Genomic DNA, 14,789 nt, shown 5'->3' on the forward strand with positions numbered 1-14,789 from the left:
AGAAAGAAAGAAAGAAAGAAAGAAAGAAAGAAAGAAAGAAAGAAAGACTAATTATAGTGCTAGGCCAGGCTAATGATAGTGCTATGTCTGAAATCAGGAAGATCTGGGCTCAGCTCTGGCCTCTGACACTTAACAGTTACATGATTCTGGACAGGTCGTTTAGCATCTTTGTCTGGGAACACCCTCGCAGATAGCTTGGAATCTGCTACTGGTGAAAAAAGGTTCCGTAGCAGTCATTCCCCACATTCTGACTTGACAGAGTCTTCTGACATTTACAGATCCTTCTAAGTATCTAACATTTACAAAGGGCTTTAAAGGTTACAAAGCACTTGTTATCTCATTTGAGCTTCATAACAACAATTTAGGTACTGAAGTTAGCACCACCCTCACTCTGAAAATATCAAGCACAGTTACATGTTATGAGGAAGACACTCAATGATCATGGTCCTCATCCTTCCCTTAGGGTCTCCCTACCCTCACAGATCCACAGTGGGCTTCTGGTGTCATTCATAGTTGAAAGAAGTCCCTGTAATAACATATCCAATCCAATCTTCTTTTGATGACCTCCAATAAGGAGGAATCTACCAATGTGGCCATTCCACTTTGGGACAGATCATTGTTAGGAAGTTTTTCCTGACATCAAGCCTACCTCTTCTTCTTTACAATTTCTACCCGTTGCTCCTAGGTTCAAGCCCCTGGGACTGAACAGAACAAATCTAACTCCTCTCCCATATGACAGCCCTTCAAATACTTAAAGACAGCTATCAAGTCTCCCCTTAGCCTTTTCTTCTCCAGAATAATTATCCTCAGATCCTTCAACTAATCCTCAGATGACACGGACTTAAGGCCCTTCATCACTCTGGTTGTCCTCCTCTGGTCACTCTTTAGCTTATTTATGTCCTTCAGACTCACTTGAAAAGTTATACTATAACATTAGTTCTCAAATATTTGGTCTCAGATCCCTTTTCACTCTTAAAAATTAATGAGAAGCCCAAAAAGCTTTTATGTGGGTTATAGATATTGGCTGTATTAGAAATTAAAACACCTTAGTGTTATTATGAAAACAGTTTTGACCTTGAGGACCCTCTAAAAGGGTCTCAGGGACCTTCACAAGTACTCAGTCCACACTTCAAGAATGCTGAACTGGGCTACAGACACACTCAGTTCATCAAGTTACTAAAGGTGGTGGTGATTTTCCTCATTTAAAAAACCTGAATGAAACAAGAAAACTCTTGGCAATGGAGGTTTAGGTAGGGGGTCAAATGGTGCAGAGAAGGAACACAATTTCTATGATCCAGAGTCACCCCACCTATCAACTCTGGTTCCCATTATTTCCCAACACAAATACTCCTCTCTTTATTACCAGAGTGTAGTATCCTGATCAGCATAAGTTCTAGGATGATGAAGGTACCAGTCCTTCCCCAGGCCACATTTGGAGTGTGGGGGAGTTTATTTTATTTTAGTTTTAAGCACCCTGTTTTAGAAGGGATATTGATAAACTCAAAGGTGTCCAGAGAAAGACAACCAAACTTACAACTACACTAGTAGAAGTAACTCTAAACCATGCCTTTGAGAGGATGATTAAAAAACTGGAGATGTTTAGCATGGAGAACTTAATAACATGTGTAACTGATATCAAATAGCTTGCCTTCTCAAGGTGGGGGGCAGGAGGAAGGGAGAGAATTTGGAACTCAAATTGTTTTTTAATTATTGTTAAAAATGTTTACACGTAATTGGGAAATATTTGATGAAATAAAAATATTTCTTTAATGTGAAAGGCTGTAATATAAAAAAAGGGACTGGACTAGTTCTGTTTGGCTCTAGGGGGAAAAACTAGGATAAACAGGTGGAAATTATAGGGAAGACATATTTTGGCTCAAAATCAGGGAAAATTTTCCAATAAATACTGTGAAAAATGAAGAGGGCTGCCTGGGGCAGTATTGGGTTTCTCTTGACTAGGGGTTTTCAAGTAAAGGCTTTGTGACCACTTATTGGGTGTGCAAATTTTAAAGCAACATATAAATGATAACTATAATTATTGTTGTTATGGTGGAATCCAGCTCTAGCTCTATTTTTTTAATTGGCTTTACATGGTCACTTCAGTGCATAATGAAAACCCCCTTCACTGACTTCTCTGGGATAAGCTGGAAGGGAATAAGCATTTATTAAGTGCCTACTATGTGTCAGACACTGAGATAAGCACTTTATAAACACTATCTCATTTGTGTCTGCTTTACTCTCTGGTACATTTAGTCATAAACTTTCACTATGTGGAGACTCCAGATACAGGAAACACTCAAATTCCAAAACAGGTACTTTTCCAAAATGTCATTTCTAAATTAGTTGTTTGAAACCTGGAATGCATTTGCCCATAGAAGCAATGTTATAAATGATGAGTAGCTTTCCAGATTGACCCACAGAAGTCTATTTGGTTCATGGTGAAAGATTAATCTTTGAATTCAAGAAACTCAGACTACTTCTGCCATCCAGGTTCTCTCATTCTTGTTCTCAAACCTCTATCTGCCTGCAGTAGAGGATCTATGGAATCTTTTCACTTCCTGTATGTTGTGTTTGAGCATTCGGTAAAACAGTTGTTCTCATCACCACAGCATTCCCCACTAGTCAAATGTTTATGATTGTTTGGGTTGTAGGTGCAGTAATGAGCTCTAGTGTTAACAGTTTTGTCACTGATTAGCTTGAGCACGTTTTCACTAATTCCTGGAAACATTACTCATGATAGCATATGCTCCATGAAAAACTGACAATATTCACCTATATATAGGGTTTGTTTGGGTTTGGTTTTCTTTTTTTCCCCAATAAGCAGGCTCCAATACAGTCTGGTCACTGACACTACATGTAACGATTCACTTGAAGTTCTAAAATCTAAAATGGAAAAGGAGATTCAGCTTACCTGGACACTTGTGAGAGTAGTGTACTGGTAAGCTCTGACAATCAGGTAATTAGCCTCCACATCAGCTAGGCCCAAGAAGATGTACTTCCACCATTTTCCTTTCAGGATGTGCAAAAGGTTTTCGGTGCCTCATCAGAGAAAGATTTGGCATATATGTTAATCATAAATGAAATGTTACTTCTTTAGCTAATAGTGTAAAATCAAAAACTATCTATTTCTTCCTTTGTTATGGTTCTTGAATGCATCCCTTTTTCATTTTCACTCTAGTTCAAATCCTTATTAACGTCTTACCTCTCAGCTAGACTATTGTAATAGCCTCCTCTCTCTATACATCTATGGGATTCTTAACCTGGGTTCCTGAACTTGTTTGGATAACATTTTGATAACTGTATATACTGTATAACTGTATAACTGTATATACTGTATACTGTATAACTGTACAACCAATATAATTGGTTTCCTTTAGAAGCCCAAGTGTTTCGTTTCACGCACTTAAAAACTTTCTTCCAAGATAAAAGGTTATAGGTATCACCAGATTGCCAAAGAGGTTGATGACATAAAAAAATGTTAAGAACCCCTGCCCTAGTTCAAACTCTCACAACCTTTCACCTGTACTTCCCATCCTATGAAACCCATCCTACATACTACTACCATGGTAATCTTTGTAGAGCACATTTAGTTCATGTTATTCCCCAAATCAAAAATTTTATTGGTTCCCCATCGTCTGCAGAAACTCCTTAGCATAGCATTGAAGGTCCTCCACAATTTATCCCAGCCTGCCTTTCTGGCCTTTTTCTCTTTCATGCATCTCCCACCCCAGCCAAACTTTGGACTTTTGTTCACATTGTTCCCTTTGCCCTAAAATTCTCTTCCTTCTCATCTCTGAATATCATTTGAAATACTACCTATTATTCTATATCCATATCAAATGCCAAATCTCCCATGGAAGTTTCCCTGATTTCACAGAAAGAGAATTCCTTTCTCCTCCATATTCTTTTAACAACTGGAAAATTCAAGACCTGCTCAAGAAACGCAGAAAACTACAGTTTGACTGAAGCATATAGTATTTGAAGGTGAGTAGTAGCAGTTGTGGCTGGAAAGGTAGTTGGGGCTAGGTTATAGATGGCCTTGAATGTCAGTTAAAGGAGTTTAGACTTTAGGAGATGGGGAGTCACAAAAGTATTAGATGGGGTGAGGCAGCAGCAAAGTAGTCAAGGACCTTAGTATCAGAAAGATAGGGCTTGTTTTACATACCTGGTCGAAATGCCAACATTGTTGTGTAAATGAAAAACAGTAAACAATAGTTGATAAAACTTTGAAGCATAGGAGTGTTCACTTTGTACTTGTCTGCCAAATACTGGCTGGTGACAGCTGTCCCACAGATACACAAGGAGAGCATCTGGCCTAGAGCAATTGTTTTCAAGATGTCCCTGGAAATGAAAAAATATAATAATATTAGTCTGCAACAAGTTAACAGCTTAAGAAAATTAACAATCTATTTTAAGCACAAAGAAAGTCTAATATTTCTAAGTGTGCACACATGCACACACAGGTATAGATAATAGATAATAGCCAGTTATTCTTGAGCTACTGATTCTCCTATTTCTCAAAATTCTGCTTTTGTCATGCCCTCTTTACCCCATCTCTAAGATACACACTTCCCAAACAGTTTGATTGTCCATTTTTAATGGTTTTTCTGTGGCACATTGCAATTTTTAAAAATAAGATAGAATTTGGATCAAAACCATCTTGCAGAATTCCTAAAAGTAATAATTGGCATTTATATAAAAGGTTTCAAGTTTGCAAAGCCTGTACATGCATATCGTATAATATATATTTGATATTCTCAGGATCACTATGAATACTATGGCCACAATTGTCCCCCTTTTATAGATAAAGAAAATGAAACTCCGTCTGATTAAGTGATTTGCTCACAGTCATTCAATTATTAAATGCCAGTGGTAAGACTTGAAACACAAGTCATACAAATTCTAAGTCCAGAACTCTTCAACTTCGCTTTCCAGCTTTCTCATGTAGGTCCCTTGCACGTACCCTATGCTCCTGTTAAACTGGACTACTCACTATTCCTTGAACTTATCCTGCTCTTCCCATATTCCTTACAGTCTAAACTCATATCATCCCTTATTCCAAAAATGCATGCTCTCAAAACTCACACTCCAATCTCTGCCTGTTCAAATCCTTTCATTCAAGTCCCAGATCAAATGCTACCTCCCTCAGCAATCTGTCTCTTTCTCCCTCAGTTCCCCTCCACTACCAACACATGAACAAACACACACACACACACATACACACACACACAGGGCAATTGGAGGTAATCTGTCTTTAGATATCTTAAAGTACCCATCCTATGCACATATTCCCTCTCATATTTTCATTATTTATTTAGTTTTTTAAGCAGAAAATAAGCTCCTTGAAGGTAGGGACCACCAATTATTGATCTTTGAAAATGCACTGCCTTGCATCTAGCAAGTACTTGAACATGATTAATGAATTTTTTAAGTTTAATTAAATTACATTCTATTGAAGTCACTATTTGTGGTGCAAAGATACCACAAAAGGCTTTTACTACACAAAGTATAGTGCTGTACAGTCCCATTTGCATTTGGCCATAGCTTGATCTCTTTCCAAATCTAAGTACATGGCCCATTCAGTTTTCAGCAAAAATGACAGTTTGACCATGGACTCAGAACAATACAAACTGATGTCTGAGATGTTGAGATAGTATACATACCGTATTCTGCTGGGCAACATTTTGTCTTGAAAATATTCCTTGGTTTTGTTTTGTTTTTTCCTCTTGTGCCATTATACCAAAAAAGCTAGCATAGTCTCATTGAAGCAAAACATGCACATTCTTCATCTTTAAAAAAATTTATCTCATACCAGTGAAAGAAGGTAATTTTTACCCTGAATATAAATTAACCTAATCTGTGGGTTAAGTTAATTCATCTATTAATGCTATTTGCCTTAGAATCTCTCATAAATCCTCTATATACTCACTTTTTCCTCTAACTGGTTTTCTTCAGTAGAGTATTCACATTTTTCCAATATTTTTAAGGACTCAAAAAACTCTGAGTCTAAACTGTCTCAAGGAAATGGTCATTTCAATGAGAAAATAACAATCTTTCACTATATAGAATCCTATTTGGAATATTACTTTTAAAAATACCAGGTCAATGATATCTAAGATAATTTTTTACTCAAAAAGAAATACATACAGTTCAATAAATTCTATAATCCTACCTCTTCTGGGTCTGCTAACTTAATTAAACCTTTCCTTTTCAAAAGTCAGCCAATATTTAGAAGCTTCTTCTATGTGGCCAAAATTGTTCTAGATCAGGGGTCCTTTTTTTTTCCTTCTTTTTTTAAAACTGCACCAAGCCACAAGTATAATGGCCACTCACAGGCCTGATCCCACTGCTAATCAATCAGTACAGAGGCTTTGACCTGCTCTATTCACAACCTAGGCCAGTTTGCCCCTCCTGAGGCACTGACTGACCAGGTGCTGGACCTAGTATAGCCACTCAATGGCCTTAACCCACTGTAACTCAGAACTCCTGATCTCAAGCAATCTGCCGCCCTCAGCTTTCCCAACAGCAGAGACTCCAGGCCATGTGCCATCAAGATCAACTAGGCCAAAGGTTCTTAACCTATCTTGTGTCACAGATCCCTTTAGAAATCTTGTGGGGCCTTTGGACCCCTTTTCAGAATAATGTTGTTTTGCCTACATTTAAAATGGAAAGAAAATGTTAAATATTAGTTTAGAGGGAACTGAAAAGAGATGTAATTTTTTTCCCATTCAGGTTCACAGACTCCAGGTAAACAGATCCACAGATGCCTTGGAAGCTGTGCATTCCAGGTTAAAAACCCCATTCTAGGCATATGTGTTTAATATACGCTAAAAGATAGTGTTTAAACAGGCTTCGATAGGAACAGTCTATAATATTTGCTGTCACTTTACTTACTTGGGTTTCCAAGGAGAGTACTTACGAAGCTATTTCTCCCACAGTGTTTGAATGAGGTACTGATATAGTCAAAATATTAAAAGACCCAGAGGAAGGAAGGCCTTCAAAGGCACAGCAGCTAGAACTTCTAGGGAGATTTTATAAAAGGACATGAACAAGAATCATACTAGTCCAAAAGAGGTGAATGGGTTGTATTATGTACTAATCAAGTGAATATACACACAGCTGAGATCTCTGATATATTCAAGTACTATACCTGCAAACCAAGTAAGGAGCCCACAAGTAAACAAGAGTGCCTAGATTACGGCACCATGATTCAAGTACAGGTATGGATAACTAACTGAAAGAATTCAATCCAGGGGTATGCTGGTAAATGTTTAATAACTGACTCTTTTATATATAATATATACACACACTCAGATGTGTGTGTATATATATATGCATGCATATATATATACATACACACACATAATACATACACACACATGTACATATATACACAACACATTTTAAAGTTTAATTTGCATTATTAACATTTACTCCAGCACTTTCTTAAGTCTAAACAATCAACAAAACAATAAGTCAAGCCCTAAATTTGTAGCTTTCACTGGTTTCTGAGGTATAAATGCTCACACTGAAAATTTAACAAATGGCTCTCTTGTGAGCTGGCTCCAGAATACACAGATTAAAGCCCATGACCTAATCATAGGAGCTAAGGATTTTGAGCAGGGAGAAACCTCAGAGATCACCTAGTCTAATTCCCATTTTTTACAGATAAGAAAATGGAACTTTTCCTACAAAATAGAATTCTGTTAAATTCACAAGAGTATAGCAATTACTAATGCCTACATTATATATATATATACACACATATATATTTATATATCTTTGTAGCTAAATATGTATGTGCGTGCGTGCATGTGTGTGTGTGTGTGTGTGTGTGTGTGTGTGTGTGTGTAAAACACCTGGATTTCAAATCTTGAGACTTTTAAGAGCAAGATTTTCCTCACTGGAAAGAATGATACTTCAGAGACAGAGGTGGGGCCAGAGCTCTGAGGAAGAGGGACATTCTTCCTTCCTGCTTTGACAGAAGACATAGGTGGTTCTAGACTCTCTTCAAGTCAACTTCTGATTCTATGCCAGTAAATCTCTCATGCTGGAAATGCCTCCACCTCTGTCACCTTTTTCTCCTTCCACAATGAGACCCTCCACTTGAAGAGATATGTAGGTCGTCCATGCTCACCCCTAACCCTGCTCAGCTCCTGACTCTCAGGATCAATTTTCTACTTTGTCCCCATCTGAGTACCTTCTTCCCTATTCCCCCAGATCTGTTAGCTCCCTTTTATCTGTTGCCATCCCCTATTATAGCACCAAGTCATTAAGGGCAGAGAATTTCTTTCTTTTGCCTGTATTTGTATTTCCAGCAGTTAGCTTAGTGCATCCACATAGTAAGTACTAAGTACTTAATAAATGCTCTATTTATCTATCTATCTATCTTTAGACACAGACCCATGGAGAAAAAGATCAGAAGATAGAAATACAGGTGAAAGTCAGCTCCTCAGCTCCTCAACATGTCTGTCCTTCATTTCCAGCTTGCCTTCCTAGGGATTTTGGAGAACTTCTGCCTAGGGAAAATTGGAACCTTAATCTATTGGTTGAGTTGAAATATCTCATTCCCATTCTCCCCCTCTCATTTACTCTATGTATTTTTTTATGTTCTAATTTATATAACTTCTCTACTTTCTGTTTGCTATCTGCTTAGATAAATGGGTTTACCTGATAATCACCATTTGAGATGATCATCTGTGTCACTTGCGTTTGGTAGGAGGGGACCAAACCTACAGATACAAGCTTAGGGGATACCTCACCCTTTAAGGGTTAGTCACAAGGAAAGAGAATTTAAGGTTAAAAAAAAAAAAAAAACAAAACTTTCCCTAGACCAGTAGAAAGGAAGACAGAAATAATTCTAGCGTAATATACCTCTGTCTCAGTGAATACATTGGCTAACCTGTGGCCCTTTCTCCTGCTCCCATCCAGGAAGGAATATAAGTATCCCTTCGAGAGGGAAAAACGACAGACAGAAGGCTATTTATGCCTTCCCACGAACCACTTTTAGACAATCCATGTGGACATACATAACCTATATGGGCAATATATTATATACAGTAGGTATGTACCTATATGTAGGTGTATATAGCTTATATGTGCATATATAGCACATTTTCACATATACATTTATATATTTTATATGCGTATACAAACAGAGACAGCTTACATTTATATACCATTTTAAAAGGTCAGCAAAGTACAATATTTAAATAATTTTATTTGAGCCTCACCACAACAATGTGAGGTAGGTGATATTAGTATCTCCATTTTACAAATGAGGAAACTATACTTTATGGAAAGGCATAGGATCATGGACTTAGAGTAAGAAAGGACCTGAAAGGTCACCTAGTCCAACCTCCTCTTATGACATGTAAGGAAATGGAATCAAAGAGATTAAATGATTTGCCCAAGGTTACACAGGTAGAAAACGACAGATTGGTCTGACACTTGACTCAGACTCCAAAGCCATTGCCCTTCTCATTACCCCAGGGGGATCACAGAGCTGGTAAATGTCTGATTTCAAAATTCAAACCTAGGTGTTCCTGATTCCAAGTCCAGCACTCTGTCCACTCTGCCATATAGATACATAACTTAAAATCATTAAAAATAAACCTCTAGGTACCTCTTTCATCAAGCCTTAACTGATTGATCATTAACAGTTAAGTGTTACAAGTCATTCCCCAATTGATAAATGGTCAAAGGATACAAACAGGCAGTTCTCAGATGAAGAAATTAAAGCCATCTATAGTCATACGAAAAAATGCTCTAAATCATTATTGATTAGAGAAATGCAAATCAAAACAACTCTGAGGTACCATATCACACCTATCAGATTGGCCAACATGACAAAACAGGAAAATGATAAATGTTGGAGAAGATGTGGAAAAATTGGAACATTAATGCATTGTTGGTGGAGTTGTGAAACAATCCAACCATTTTGGAGAGCAATTTGGAATTATGCCCAAAGGGCTATAAAAATGTGCATACCTTTTGACCCATTAATAGCACTTCTTCGGCTATATCCCAAAGAGATCATACAAATGGGAAAAGGACCCACATGTACAAAAATATTTATAGCAGCTCTTTTTGTGGTGGCAAAGAATTAGAAATTGAGAGGATGCCCATCAATTGAGGAATGGCTGAACAAGTTGTGGTATATGAATGTAGTAGAATACTATTGTGTTATAAGAAATGATGGACAGGCTGACTTCAGAAAAACCTGGAAAGACTTGTATGGCCTGATGCTGAGCGAAGTGAGCAGAACCAGGAGAACATTGTACACAATAACAGTCACATTGTGCGATGACTAATATTGATAGACTTCACCCTTCTCAGCAACACAAGGATCTAAGACATCTCCAAAGACCTCTTATGGAAAATGCTATCCACATCCAAAGAATTATGGAGTTTGAATGCAGATCGAAGCATACTATTTGCTATTTTTTTTCTTCTGTTGTGTTTTGTTTTCTCTTTCTGGTGGTTCCTCCTATTGGTTCCAATTCTTACCTTCAACATCACTAATGTGAAAATATGTTTAATAGGAATATATTATGTATAGCCTATATCAGATTGTGCGCCGTCTTGGGGAGAGAGGTGGGGAGGGAGGGGGAGAAAAATTTAAAACTCAAAAGTTCATGGAAGTGATTGTTGATAATTCAAAATAAATAAATTAAAAATTAAAAAAAAAAAAACAACCAGTTATGGGTGACCACTACTTAATATAATCCTGGTCTTTCCTCAGGCCTGAGCAAATTAAATTCACTTAGAATATTTCCTAATTTTGCTAGGGCTTGTCCATGACTTTAAAATGTCTAGCCAGTATCAATAAATCTTGTACTTAGAGGTTTTCCTCTGTTAAAGCTCTAATTACTCTCGCAAAAGAGGCCCTATCCAAGACTACTTTCCACCAATCCACAAAATGTCTTTGATCACTTTCCCTATACCTTGATCAGCAATACACTTCCTTTCTGTTGGACAGATATGGTATTATGGGTATATACAGGGATTCTAGAATAATAGTGAAATACAGTAAAATACTACCATACATATAGTCAACCTGAGATTAGCTAAGCTGATATACTGCCACTGGCATAAGACTACAAGATGGTATTGTGGGAACTGGCATGACACATGGAAGAGGGCCCAATGGAGTGTGAGGAAAACAAAAAGTGATAATCAAGTCTACCTGCATTTCTAAGGCAATAGTCATGAGAGAGGAAGACATGTGAGAGAAACTAGAACCTTTACTTAGTTGTACATATGTACAACCAAGGAATGTCAGAGGCACTTTTATGGCCCAATGCAATAGACAATATTTATAGATTGTATATTAGAATACCACATTTAGAAATATGAGCATATACATTTATGTATTTATTATACTAATTCTAGTGAACAATGTTAATGTTGATCACATGATCATGAGCCTTCACAAGAGAGGCCAGGGAATAGTAAGTTACCCTCTTTTCACCAATGAACCAGTGAACCTTGAGGTGCACTCAAAATAATAAACATCACTATTTCCTTTGTCCTATACATTCAAGGTGTTTTCTGTGTCATCACACACTTAGTCCTGTGGAAAGGCAATTTCTATAGGTCATGGCAAAATGCAAAAATTTCTTCTAAGGAGCTGGTGAAAGGATGAGAAGGATGGGAGGATGGGGAAGGAGAACCTGGTGATGGCCCAGCCATAACAACAAAAGTACCAAGGGACTTAGTTGAGAAGCAGAAATAGTTCTCCTCTCCACCCCCAACTTTTACTATAACCTTTCATGCTAGGGGGAGGAGTCAAAGACAATAGGCCCCAGTTTTCCCCTCTCTGAACAGCTAATGCTTTCCTTTCTATAATCAGAAACAAAAACAAAGATCACAGATACACTATACAATTTCTCCATTATTGTCCTTTCCTAATAATAAAACTTTTGTTAGTTTTTTTTCCTTTTCCAATTCAATTCAATTAAACAAGTATTTCTTGCGCATTTATACGTGGAAAAAGGTACGCTAGGTATTTTGAGTCTTTGCTCCACTCTAACATATCAACCCAAGTCTCAACCATGCTTCTCACTCCCTCCAGGCACACTCCCCCCCACTCTCTCATCTGCTCTAACTCCATATAGATAGATAGATTCCTCCACCCCGCTCCTCAACACTTTGCACCTCCTCTTTATATGTCATTTTCCCTCATTAGACTGTAAATTCCTTGAGTAGGCACCATCTTGTTTTTATATTCACAGTTCATATCACAGTACCTAGACCATAGTAAGTGCTTCCTCTAATCTAGCAAAGATCTATAAATAAAGTACACGTTCACTGATGGGGTAATAGCTAAACAAATTGTGGTACACAAATGTAATGGAATATTGATGTTCTGTAAGAAATGAGGAATTTTAGGGGCAGTTAGGTGGCCCTATGGATAGAGCACCAGCCCTGGAGTCAGGAGGACCTGAGTTCAAATCTGACCTCAAATACATAACACTCACTGGCTGTGTGACTCTGGGCAAGTCACTCAACCCCAACTGCCTCACCAAAAAAAAAAAAAAAAAAAAGAAAGAAAAAAAAGTTATTATGGGGCAGCTAGGTGGCACAGTGGATAGAGTACCGACCCTGAAGTCAAGAGGACCTGAGTTCAAATGCAGCCTCAGACCAAACACTTGACACTAGCTGTGTGACTCTGGGCAAGTCACTTAACCCCAACTGCCTTAAAAAAAATTTTAAAAAGGGGGGGCAAAGCCAAGATGGCAGAGTAAAAGCAGTGACTTGCTTTAGCTCTCCCCCAAACCCCTCCAAATACCTATAAAAAATGGCTCTAAACAAATTCTAAAGCAGCAGAACCCACAAAAAGACAGAGCGAAACAAATTTCCGGCCCAAGACAGCCTGGATGGTTGATTGGAAAGGTATATTGCGCCGGGCTGGGAGAAGAGCGCAGCTCGGCATGGGCGCAGGCCTCAGGGATGCTGGAGCAGGCCTCAGAGGACTGAATCTCGAGCAGCTGTGGCGGTTTACAGACTTCTCAACCCAGGAACACCAAAGACAACTTGAAAGGTGAGTGGGAAAAGTCTGTGTCAGCAAGGAGAGAGAGAAGCCGGTGGTCTCAGCTCCAGTCCCTGAGCTCGGCAGGGGCAGTGGTTGCCTCCTTAGCTTCTGGCCCACAGACTGAGGGGGAATCGAGTGGCTGATCAGAGGGGGATTACAGGGATCTCTCTGCTGGTGTAGGATTCTCTTGCTTTGCCCATGCTTGGATCTGGGTCATAGTTCTGGGTGGCGGTCCTGGGGCAAGGAGGAGTGCTGGCGTGGTGGAGCTTGTAGTGGCTGTGGAGAGGAGATCCTCCTCACAGTTCCAAGACAGAAAAGAGTGCTCATAGACTAGAGCACAGGCCAGGAAAGGAGTAAATACCTAGTCCTTGATCACACCACCTTGGAAGAACTGAAAATTTACAGGTCCCTAGAAGTATCTCTGAACACAGCTGCACAAAACCCCTGAAGCTTGGGACAGTACATTCTCCACACTGGAAACAGACTCCTACCTTAACAAAGAGTTTATAACTCAAGTAATTGGCTGGGATCATGAGCAAGCAGCGCAAAAAGAGTCAGACTATATTATTTTACTTTGATGACAAAGAAGATCAAAACGTACAACCAGAAGAAGACAATGAAGCCAAAGTTCCTACATCTAAAGTCTCCAAGAAAAATATGAATTGGTCCTGGCCATGGAAGAGCTCAAAAAGAATTTTGAGAAGCAAGTAAGAGAAGCAGAGGAAAAACTGAGAGTGATGCTAAAGGAGACCCAAAAAAATACTGAAGAAAGTAACACCTTAAAAAATAGCCTAACCCAAATGGCAAAAGAGGTCCAAAAATCCAATGAGGAGAAGAATGCCCTTAAAAGCAAAATCAGCCAAATGGAAAAGGAAGTCCAAAAGCTTACTGAAGAAAATACTTCCTTAAAAATTAGAATGGAGAAATTGGAAGATAGGGACAATTTGAGAAATCAAGGCACTGTAACACTAATCAAAAGGAATGAAAAAATAGAAGAGAATGTGAAATATCTTATTGGAAAAACAACTGACCTGGAAAATAGATCCAGGAGAGAGAACTTAAAAATTATTGGACTATCTGAAAGCCATGATCAAAAAAAGAGCCTAGACATCATCTTTCAAGAAATTATCAAGGAAAACTGCCCTGATATTTTAGAACCAGAGAGCAAAATTGAATTTGAAAAAATCTACCAATCACCTCCTGAAAGAGATCCCCAAAGGAAAACTCCTAGGAATGTTGTAGCCAAATTCCACGATTCCCAGGTCAAGGAGAAGATATTGCAAGCAGCCAGAAGGAAACAATTTAAGTACCGTGGAAACACAATCAGGATAACACAAGATTTAGCAGCTTCTACATTAAGGGTCCGGAGGGCATGAAGTATGATATTACGGAGGGCAAAGGAATTAGGACTACAACCTAGAATCACCTACCCAGCAAAACTGAGTATAATCCTTCAGAGTAAAAAATGGTCATTCAATGAAATAGAGGACTTTCAAGCATTCCTGTGGAAAAGACCAGAGCTGAATAGAAAATCCAACCATCAAATACAAGACTCAAGTGAAATACAGAAGACGTAAACAGGAAAGACAAATCATAAGAGACTTATTAAGGTTGAACTGTTTACATTCCTTCAGGTTAGGATATTTGTAACTCATGAGTACTTTGTCAGTATTAGGGTAGTGGGAGGGAAAAAATTATATGTTTGTATAGATAGATAGATAGATAGATAGATAGATAGATAGATAGATAGATA

The 14,789-nt window shown here is 38.3% G+C and overlaps 1 protein-coding gene across 1 annotated transcript in view; it reads right to left on the minus strand.

Annotated features, from left to right (window-relative positions):
• The window catches only part of SLC35F2 (solute carrier family 35 member F2), a 74,398-nt gene that overhangs the window by 24,792 nt on the left and 34,817 nt on the right, over window positions 1-14,789 (minus strand). Inside the window, exons 2-3 of the mRNA XM_027849551.1 lie at window positions 4,166-4,341; window positions 2,912-3,039 (exon numbers count right to left, since the gene is read on the minus strand). Coding sequence (XP_027705352.1) covers window positions 2,912-3,039; window positions 4,166-4,341 — 304 coding nt within the window. The remainder of the gene's footprint in view (window positions 1-2,911; window positions 3,040-4,165; window positions 4,342-14,789) is intronic.

Source organism: Vombatus ursinus, unplaced genomic scaffold (genome assembly GCF_900497805.2).
Source record: "Vombatus ursinus unplaced genomic scaffold, bare-nosed wombat genome assembly UNPS02007612.1, whole genome shotgun sequence".
In the NCBI taxonomy this organism is placed as follows: domain Eukaryota; kingdom Metazoa; phylum Chordata; class Mammalia; order Diprotodontia; family Vombatidae; genus Vombatus; species Vombatus ursinus.